At 41.4% G+C, this 10,722-nt stretch overlaps 1 protein-coding gene across 2 annotated transcripts; it reads right to left on the bottom strand.

Annotated features, from left to right (window-relative positions):
• Positions 1 to 513: 513 nt before the first annotated feature.
• On the bottom strand, positions 514 to 10,016 carry LOC122547545 (cholesterol 24-hydroxylase-like). 2 transcript variants are annotated; one of them, XM_043686161.1, is made up of 3 exons: positions 9,748 to 10,016; positions 2,395 to 2,472; positions 514 to 643 (listed from the first exon to the last, which is right to left on the bottom strand). In XM_043686161.1, exons 1-3 carry the CDS (start codon positions 9,915 to 9,917, stop codon positions 529 to 531), a joined length of 363 nt encoding a protein of 120 aa, XP_043542096.1. In that variant the 5' UTR covers positions 9,918 to 10,016; the 3' UTR covers positions 514 to 528. The 2 variants fall into 2 exon arrangements, with proteins under 2 accessions (XP_043542096.1, XP_043542097.1); XM_043686162.1 differs by having other exon boundaries at positions 9,769 to 10,013.
• Between the last annotated feature and the right edge of the window lie 706 nt (positions 10,017 to 10,722).

The following is a 10,722-nucleotide window of genomic DNA, read 5'->3' as shown; positions in this document are numbered from 1 at the left end:
TCAGAGTGTTACACTGAGGGGTGTGTGTTATATCAGAGTGTTACAGTGACAGGTGTGGTACCTGATAGCTAGGTGCAAGAGGTGCCAATGGGAAGAATGCAGACATTCCAGAGGGTTGTATGGTTAGCGTGGTCACAGAATTAGGGAGGGGGTGGTGTCAAGGCCAAACGAGTGTTATATCTTGGCAAACACTCACATCCTGAGAATGAAGAAATCATTAAGGTTTGAGTTCTGTGGGGGAAGAAAGTTTAAATTGGAGTCTTATTGAGCTCTTTAACTGACCATCCATCACGCTGCTTAAATGTGTGCTGGCTTTTCTGTTGAAGAAATAAAAATCATGACACACAACAAAAAATAAAACTAATGGTAAGAATGTGTCAGGTGGAATATTTGTGGCAATAGGAGATTTCAGAGGAGCATGGACTAGTACAGGGTCAACTGAAGGAGACACTCAAGGTGAGGGAGTGGCTAAATGCGCCAGATAAAATGAGAATCACGCAGTAATCTAGAATCTCATCACTAGTCTAATCAGTCTGCGAGTAAATAAAGGTTATTCCCTACCTTTATTGCCTCAGGGTGTGTGACAATAATTGACACACGGTGCAAAACATACAGCCGAACTACCGGTCCGTATTTCTCACTCCTAAAACAATCAAAACATTCGTTATAGAAAACTTCAGTCTGCTGTTCTGAAAATGCTTCACAATTAGTATTCCTTGGAGGTCTTACGTTTTGGAGGATTGTAGAAAAATTTAATGATTTCAAGTGTTATGGAAATACTTTGAGTTTTTTTTAAAAAGAGGTTAAAAGTCACTGTGGATATTGGAGATTTTTTTAGCAAGGCTTACCAGAACTCCCATGACTGGTGGTAACTATTTCCTTTGCCTGTTGGAACAGAGGCTGGCGCAGGGAGCTGCTGCTTTTATCTGCTTCAGCTGGAGGACTAGTAGTCTGTGAGGAAGGGCTCCCATTTTTGGAAACAAAACCTAAAGAACCCTCTGAGTTCTGGACTAAACCTGCTAGTTTGCCTGAAAGATTGATTGCAGCAACTTCTGAATATTGTATTTTCTGAGCAAGCTTTGTTTGAAAGCTTCCAGAAACCACCGTGTGAACTTGACCAAACCTGCCTGAACAACACCGCTTTATCCATCTGCCTTCACAAACAATCCATTCTTGAAAGTTTTTTTTCAGAAAGCCAATCCGTGCAGAAAGAAAACTTTTTGTCTCTTTGCACTAAGTCTATGTGGGGGGGGGGGGGGGATATTTAAAGGGAGACTGTGTGTTAAAAAAATTACTGCAACTTCATTGTATGAAATTTGATTTGATAACAAACCAATAATTGTGCTTATTGATAAACCTGGACGATGGAACTTTCTGTTAAAATCCTGACGTAGATAAGGTATGTGATTGGCCAGCTTAATAACTTGAAGAAGTATTCTAATTTTATGTTCTGAACCATGACCACTGGGACTTAAGTGTTAGTACACAGTCTTGGTCGTCACAATGTGTAACCCCTTCCTGCACCACCAAACCCCTTGATTAGACTCCAGTCGGTAACTCACTCCCGAGTATCTGTTATTCTATACATACATCACCCCGAACCTCTCGTTTAGAATCCAGTCTATACCTTATCCCGGGTATCTGTTATTCTGATTATAAACCCCAGTGTCTTGATTGGATTCCAGTCTTTAACTCAGTCGCAGATTTCTGTTACTTTTAAAATAAATACCCAAACCCTTCATTTAGATCTCAGTCTGTATCTCACTCCTGGGTATCTGTTATTCTATACATATAAACCACCCTGAACTCCTCAATTAGATTCCAGTCTGTAACTCATTCCTGGATATCTGTTATTCTATATATAAATAAATGATTTCTAAAGAGGGATTCATTGCATGAATCCACAAAGTTTGACCATGAAGTTGTATCTGTTTAACACCAGAAAGATAGTTATGCTGAGAAGTTGGAAGCTAAACACATGCACGGCGATTGATTATTTATACTAAACTTGCTGTCAGTAATCCACTAAGTGAGACTGAGCCAATGTGTGGCAAATGTGATGGTAGCAAAGTTTGAAATATTGAAAATTTATTTTGTACCTTATCAATATCTGAAATAAGAATTTTCCCCACATATTACCTCAGACTATACAACTGCACACCAGATTTTTGCTTCATTCTGCTAAAAGCTGCTCTTTATAACCAGTGAAGTGAAGCAAGAAAACAACTGTACTGTAGGGAAGTGAGTTTCTGACCCTGTTGTCTACACCTGTCCCAACAACAGTTATTACAGCCTTGAACTGCAATGGTAACAGAACATTCCCTCACTCCCCACTTTAAATGTGAGATAGTTTAAATCTTTCTCAATAAGACACAGGCAGCATCACACACTCACCATTCCAGGAATTTGTCATGGATCAGTTTGTAATCTTCCATTGATCTTTGAAGTGAGGAACCATGTCCAAAGAGAAAGCTGGAATATGATGGACAACAATGATGTTTAGGCACATACAATAATTTAACACCTTCCACTTAATCCAATTTAGAGAGAAGGTGGCAGGTTGTGTATTGAGAGAGTGGATTTCGATGTCATCTAAGGATAGGATGGTGGTGGTGATATAGCGGCTTGAGTTCAATTAGAAAGACATGGCATTTCTATAGCACTTTCGCAATCTCAGGGCATCTATTATCACCATTCAACCAATAAAGTCTTGTTGTTAAGTGCAGTCACTATTGTAATCTAGAAAACATGATGGCCAATTTGTGCATAATTGGAGTGAGTGTATGTACTTGCTGAGTAAGAAAGTATCTAAGTCTTAAGTGGCACGGTGGCTCAATGGTTAGCACTGCTGCCTCACCACGCCAGGGACCTGGGTTTGATTCCTGCCTCGGGCAATTGTCTGTGTGGAGTTTGCACATTCTCCCCACATGGGTTTCCTCTGGGTGCTCCGGTTTCCTCCCATTGACCAAAGATGTGCAGGTCAGGTGAATTGGCCTATCTAAATTGCCTATAGTGTTAGGTGCATTAGTCAGGGGCAAATGTCGGGGAATGGGTCTGGGTGGGTTGCTCTTCAGAGGGTCGGTGTGGACTTGTTGGGCCGAAGGGCCTGTTTCTGCACTGTAGGGAATTGAATTTAATCTTATGCAATACTAATTTAGACTGAAAATTGTAACAGACAATAAAGTAAAATCTCATTTAAAATTCTGTGAGCCTTGAGCAGCTTTATTTTCAGGGGGTGGATTGAAATCAAGAACCAGCTGAAGAAGATTCTCATTGGCTGACTGAGCTAGGCCCTTTGTGTTAGGAGCATGCATGAATATTTACGACATGGAAGGAGACCATTCAGCCCATCCATGTCCATACTGGCCAACAAGAGCTACCTAGCCTCATCCAGCATTCCAGCTCTCAGGCTACAATCTTGGAAAACAGGATATTTCAAGCACATATCAAAGTATAATGAGTGTTGCGGCCCTCTTCCTCCTCCTCCTCCTCCTCCTTCTCCTCTTCCCCCCCCACCACCACCATTCTCTGGGTGAAAATGCTTTCCATCAAATCTCACCCTCAATAAATGCCTTTAGATTCTATATTCCTCATCCAGGGGATAAGGGGCTTCCTAAGCACAAAATACCTCTTTTCTTTGCACACCTCAATTAAATCTTCCCTTAGCCTTCTCAGAAAACAACTCCAACCTGTCTAATTTTATCTTATAACTAAGATTCATAAGACAACATCCTTGTAAATATCTGTCCTGACTCTACTGCAATCACAGCTTTCTAATACTGTGGGGATCTAATGGTTTATTCTGTATTAAAGGTGCCAGTTGTCTGCTATCGTGGTTCCCTGGAAACTTGTCCACTTGAACAGAGATCTAAGGTTTAGCTCCAAAGTTTGGGTTGGAGTTGGTCTCAGTGAATGTGATTGAGCAGAGATGTACATAAGTAGCCAACTAATTGTGGGGACTTATCACCTCGAGTGTGCCTTACATTAGAGTGCTGGAGTTGAGCATCTCAAAGAGTTCAGTGGGGGAGGGAGAGAGGTGTTTAGCTGCTTTTGCCTAAACAAGGCAGCTGACCCTTTGTCAGTTCTGGACTCAAAATCCAATTCACTGGACTTGAAAAACTGATTGTTCTTCACTCTACAGACATTGCCAGGCCTGTTCAGTTTCTTCAGCATTCTCTGGTTTTGTTTCAGATTTCCAGCATCTACAATTCTTTGGGTTTTATATTACTGTGTAGCAGAGAGCTGTTCTGGCGAGATAGGCTTCACTTGAACTGTGCTGGCACCAGTGTCCCGGAAAATTGAATAACAAGGATGACAGGCAGAGATGTAACAGGTAAGGCAGGTGGCCTCAGAGCCGGGATTAGTACATGGAACTATTGCAGAAACTTGACTGAGAGAAGGGCAGGACTGGCTGCTCAATACTCCAGGATTTCAGGTGTGGTAGTGAGGGTATAAAAGGAGTGGGGGAGTTGCATTACTGACTAAGGAAAATGTCACAGCTGCAGTAAGGGAGGACATTTTGAAGGGTTCATCCAGTGTGGCCGTATGGGTGGCACCTGGGAATAAAAAAGGTACAATCACTATGATGAGGCCATACTTTAAGCCTTCCAATAGGCAGTGGGAGATAGAGAAACAGATATGTAGGCAAAATATAAAAACAAGTTTTATAGTGGATGACTTTAGCTTCCCCAGTATTGCCTGGGACTCCGTTAGTGCCAGGGCTTAGATGGGGCAGAATTTGTCAGGTGCATCCAGGAGGGATTCTTGAAATAATATGTAGATAGTCCAACTTGGGAAGAGGGTGTACTGGACCTTGTACTGGGGAATGAGCCTGGCCAGGTGAACAAAGTATCAGTGGGGGAACATTTTGGGAACAGTGACCATAATTATATAAGTTTTAATATGGTTGTGGACAAGGATATCACTGGTCTTTGGGTGAAATGGCTAAACTCAGGGAAAGCTAATTAAAAGAGTATTAGGCAATAGCTGGAGACGTAGCTTGGGAGCAATTTGAGGGTAAAGTCTGCATCTGACGCATGCAAGTCTTTTAAACACTAGTTGACAGGGTTCAGGACCAGCATTTTCCTGTGTGGATGAAAGATTAGGATGGCAAGATTCAGTAACCCTGGATAACAAAAGATATTGAAAGTTCAGTAAAAGGAGAAAGGAAGCCAATGTAAGGTTTAGGAAACTGAAATAAGATAATCCCCTTGAGGAATATAAAGGAAGCAGGAAAGAACTTAAACAAGGAATTAAGAGGGAGAGCTAAAAATGGCTATGAAGTGTCCTTGGAAAGTAGGATTTAGGAGAATCCCAAGGCATTTTACACATATATTAGAAGCAAGAGGGTGGCTATAGAAACAGTAGGTCCAGAAAATTAAGTCACATGGGATCCACAGTGAGTTAGTCAGTTGAATACAAAATAGGCTTGGTCATTAAAAAAAAAGGGAAAATTGTGGAGGGGTGTTTTTCTAACTGGAGGTCTGTGGCCAGTAGTGTTCTGCAAGGATCAGTGCTGGGACCTCTGCTGTTTGAAATCTGCATACTGACTTGCATGAAAACATAGGCGGTCTGATAAGTAAGTTTGCAGATGAGTTGTGGATAGTGAGGAAGCTTGTCAAACGTCTCAGTAGGATATAGACCAGTTGGAAAGTTGGGTGGAGAAATGGCAGATGGAGTTTAATCTGTACAAGTGTGAGGTGATGCATTTTGGGAGGGCAAATACATTAAATAGCAGAACTCTTAGGAGCATTGATATACAGGGGGATGTTGGGATGCATGTCCATAGTTCCCTGAAAGTGGCGTCACAACTGGATGAGGTGAGAAAGAAGGTGTATGGCATTCTTGTCTTCATCGGTCAGTGTAAAAGCTGGCAAGTCACATTGCAACTGAATAAAGCTTTGGTTAGGCCACATTTGGACTATTGTCTGCAGTTCTGGTCCCTACACTATAGGAAGGATGTGGAAACTTTGGTGAGGGTGCAGAAGAGGTTTACCAGGATGTTGTTTGGATTGGAGTGTATGAGTTATAAGGAGGGATTGGACAAACTTGGTTTGTTTTTGTTGGACGCTGAGGGTGACCTGATAGAAGCTTATAAAGTAATGTTAAAAATTATACAACAGAAGGTTATAGTCCAACAGGTTTATTTAGAAGCACTAGCTTTCCGAGCGCAGCTCCTTCATCAGCAGTGCTCTGAAAGGTAGTGCTTCTAAATAATCCTGTTGGACTGTAACCTGGCGTTGTGTGTCTTTTAACTTTTTCCACCTCAGGCCAACACTGGCACCTCCAAATTATAAAATGATGAGAGGCCTAGATAGGGTGGATAGTCAGAATCTTTTTCCCAGAGTGGGAAATGTCAATACTAGGGAGAATGGGTTTAAGGTGAGAGGGGGAATGTTTAAAGGAGATGTGTGAAGAAAGTTTTTTTACACAGAAGGTGGAACATACTGCCAGGAGAAGTAATAGAAGCAGATACAATAACAACATTTAAGAGGCATTTGGACAGACATATGAACAGGCAGGGAATACAGAGATATGGACTATGTGCAGTCAGATGGGATCAGTTCAGAATGGCATCATGGTTGGCACAGAGATGTGGACCTGTTCCTGTGCTGTACTGCTCTGTGTCCTATTCACATAACAGCTATCACTAGAGAGAAAATACTAACAAAACTAATGGGGTTAAAGACCAAAACGTCCTCTGTACCTGATGGGTTCCATCTTTGGATATTAAAGGAAATGGCTACAGAGATAGTGGACGTACTGGTAATAATCCTTCAAGAATGCTCAATTTTGTAAAATTCCTAGAGAATTGGAAAGCTGCCAATATAACACTCATTCAAAACAGCGAGTTTTACAAAAAAACAGTAACTATAGACCAGCTAGTTGAACATCTTATTAAGAAAAGTGCTGGCAAAAAGAACTAGATTAGGTTAGGATATCTGGGCGGCATGAATGAGTTGGACTGAAAGGTCTGTTTCCGGGCTGTATATCTCTATGACTCAATGACTCTATTATATAAAAAAATTGGCAAAGCATTTAGAAACAAGCAGAATCAGTACGGCTTCATGAAGGGGAAATCATGTCTGACAAATTCACTAAATTCTTTGAGGAGATATTAAGTAAGATAGATATAGGTGAATGGAAAGATGTAATGTATTTGGGTTTCTAAAATGTGTTGTAACAAGATAGTGCACGCAAGACATTATTTTAAAATAATGAGGTATATAGATAAGGCAAATGCCAGGTGTCTTTTCCCTGGGGTGGGGGATTAAAAGGCTGGCTGGCATATTTTTAAGGTTGGCGGAGAAAGACTTAAAAAGACATGAGGGGCAATGTTTTCATGCAGAGGGTGGTACACGTATGGAATGACAGTCGAGAGGAAGTGTTCGATGCAGATACAGTTACAACATTCAAAATCGTTGAGATAAATACATGAATAGGAAATGTTTCGAGGGATATGAGGCAAGTGTAGGCAAATGGGACTAGTTTAGTTTGAGATTATGATCAGCATGGTCTGGTTGGTTCGAAGGATCTGTTTCTGTGCTGTATGACTCTATGACTCTATAAAACGACTTCATATGATAAGTGCCCATAGTGTTGGGGTTAGTATAGTTGTGTGGATAGAGGGGTGGTTAACTAGTAGAAGACCTGTAACTAGCACAGTGCCACAGGGATCAGTGCAGGGGCCACAATTATTTATTTGGATGAGGAAGTTGTAGCCAAGTTCATGGATGATACAAAAATAGGTTGGAAGGCAAGAGGTGAAGATGGCACATAGAGTCTGCAGAGTGATATAAGTGAGAAGGTGAAAACTTGGCAGATGGAATGTAATGTGGGGAAATGCACTTTGTCAAGAAGAATAGAGAAACTGAATATAGTTTAAGTGGGAAAGCTACAGCACAGAGGGGTTTAGCAATCTTTGTGCATAAATCACAAAAACTAGCATCTAAGTTCAGCTAGTAATAGGGAAGGGAAATGGAATGTTAGCCTTTATTTCAAAGGGAATGGAGTATAAATATAGGAAGGTTCATGAGCTGGATGGAGGGATTTTCTAATGTGAAAAGTTGAGTAGATTGGGCTTTTAATCATTGGAGTTTAGAAGAATGAGAGGCTATCTTATTAAACATTTAAAATTCTTAGGGGGCTTGACAGGGTAGATGCTGGGAAGTTGTTTCACCTTGTGGAAGAGTCTAGGATCCAGGAGAATTATAAGCGGTCACCCAGTTAGGAAAGAAATAAGGAAGAATTTCTTCCTTCAGAGAATAGGGAGCCTGTAGAATTCTTTCTGCAGATTGAAGTTGGGTGGTTGAGCATATTTTAAATCTGAAACAAACAGACCTTTTATAATAAAGAATCAAATGATATAGGGATAAGGCAGGAAAGTGGATTTGGGGATTATCAATCAACCGTGACTTAATTGAATGGTGGAGCAGACTTGATGGGCTGAAAGGCCTATTCTGCTCCTACATGTTAAGGTTGCATGGTGGGCTGTTCTACGTTGTCAGTCTTGGCTTAGTTGATAATACTTTTTCCTCTTAATCACAAGGTTCCAAATTTAAGTCCCCCTCTAGGGCTTGAGTACAAAAACCAAAATTAAGACTGCACGACAGTACTGAAGGAGTGCTGACTGATCAGTCTTGGATGCACCTTTAATCTGAAGCCCTGGATGTAAAAGATTGCATGATGCTATTTCAAAGAGTCAAGTTCTTGCCGATATTAATCTCTCAGCTGACATCAGTTTGTTGTGGCATGTTGTCTGTTAGATTTCCTACAGTATAGAGTCATAGAAACATCGTCCATGCCGACCAGATATCCCAACCTATTCTAGTCCCATTTGCCAGCACTTGGCCCATAGCCCTCTAAACCCTTCCTATTTATATACCCATCCAGATGCCTTTTAAATGCTGTATTTGCACCAGCCTCCACCACTTCCTCTGGCAGCTCATTCCATACACGCACCACCCTCTGAGTGAAAAAGGTGTTCCATTGGTTCCTTTTAATTGTTTCCTCTCTCACACTAATATTATGTCCTCTAATTCTGGACTCCCCCATGCCAGTGAAAATACTTTGTCTACTTATCCCATCCATGATCCTCATGATTTTATAAACCTCTATAAGGTCACCCCTCAACCTCCAATGCTCCAGGGAAAACAGCCAACAGACACAACATTTCAAAATGATTCCACTGTAAAGTGCTTTTTGATATTTGGTAACTGTGAAAGTTCTGTATAAGTGCAAGTCTGTCTTTCTTTGAAATTCCTGCAGCATCACCTCTACAGGTTAAGCTGGAGAGAGGTGGAGGCAGATTTCAACCCACAGCTGGCTGCGACAGTCATTAGTGCTACCTTTGACCATGATTGAACAGTTTCTGCAAGTCAGCGACTAAAGCTGTAGATGTAGTGAAGTGCTGCATTAATGCATGTCCTTTTTAACTTTCAGTATCCAAACTGTAAAGACAAACACTATAGTGAGAGTGTTCATTTAATGATCAAAGAGCATGGGAATACAAGTGCTGTCATATATATGGTAACCTGGCAACTTGCAAACAAATATTTGAAAGTTCAGTTTACAGTTTATTTAAAATGAGGCTCTGCACTTTTAGGGATTATGTTCCAAAAGAAAATCCTAGCAGTTTGTCTGACCAATTCCTGGCACGCTTTCCCTGTTTCTCCTCTGCCTAATACAGCATACCACTGCTCTGTCGATCTTGATTCCCTTGTCTGTTTTCCAGAGTATCATACTCACCCAGTTTGTAAAGTGCCGTACCTGTCTCTGGGAGGACCTGGTATGTGATCAAACTTCAGGTGGATGTAGTGAATGTAGCAGAGATAAGCCAAGACAACACCTAACAATCCAATAAGCAACCATGTAGTAGCCCAGTACAAGCAGGTGAGGAGACTCTGCCAGAGATCCATAGTGTGCTGGGACACGGGGGGAGTAGTGAACCACTGGCAACCGCAGTGACTCTGGAGATAATACTATTGCAACACAGTCTGTTGCTCAGAATGAACTTTTACAGTAATTCAGGAATATCAAGCAGACGTTAAATGAAGAAACTCCCAAGCCAGTGCCCTCTGTTGGTTGCTATTCTCAGATTTATTCCGACAAATTCCAAAACTTAAACAGGATTAACAATCTGTGAAACAAAACAAAGAACTGCAGATGTTCGAGATCTGAAACAAAATCATAAAGTGCTGGAGAAACTCAGCAGGCCTGGCAGCATCTGCATAGAGAAAAACAGAGTTAACATTTCGAGTTCAGTCACTGTTTGTCAGATGTGAAAACATATGGAAAAGGTGGTATTTTTGCAGATGATGGAGAGTGAGTTTGGGGAAAGGAGTGAGATGAATAGATGGAGACAGTGCAGAGACAGAAAAAAGGAAAGCAGACAAAGGGAACTGGCTCACCTTGATTTTTCATCCTCCCTTCCACTGGCTACAACAAGTTTAACTTTAAAAGGATCCCAGCCCTTGTGCATATCTGAAAATGTGTTGCTGGAAAAGCGCAGCAGGTCAGGCAGCATCCAAGGAGCAGGAGAATCGACGTTTCGGGCATAAGCCCTTCTTCAGGAATGAGGAAAGTATGTCCAGCAGGCTAAGATAAAAGGTAGGGAGGAGGGACACACTTTCCTCATTCCTGAAGAAGGGCTTATGCCCGAAACGTCGATTCTCCTGCTCCTTGGATGCTGCCTGACCTGCTGCGCTTTTCCAGCAACACATT

This window comes from Chiloscyllium plagiosum, unplaced genomic scaffold (genome assembly GCF_004010195.1).
Source record: "Chiloscyllium plagiosum isolate BGI_BamShark_2017 unplaced genomic scaffold, ASM401019v2 scaf_10225, whole genome shotgun sequence".
In the NCBI taxonomy this organism is placed as follows: Eukaryota; Metazoa; Chordata; class Chondrichthyes; order Orectolobiformes; family Hemiscylliidae; genus Chiloscyllium; species Chiloscyllium plagiosum.
The sequence above is the reverse complement of the archived record's forward strand: the minus strand, read 5'-3'. Positions and strand labels throughout refer to the sequence as shown.

Coding starts and splice junctions, on each gene's coding strand:
- LOC122547545 (XM_043686161.1), bottom strand. CDS start 9,917: ATGGATCTCTGGCAGAGTCTCCTCACCTGCTTGTACTGGGCTACTACA. Junction 2,473..9,747: donor TACGGCACTTTACAAACTGG/GTGAGTATGATA, acceptor ATCATATTCCAG/CTTTCTCTTTGGACATGGTT. Junction 644..2,394: donor CATGACAAATTCCTGGAATG/GTGAGTGTGTGA, acceptor TGATTGTTTTAG/GAGTGAGAAATACGGACCGG.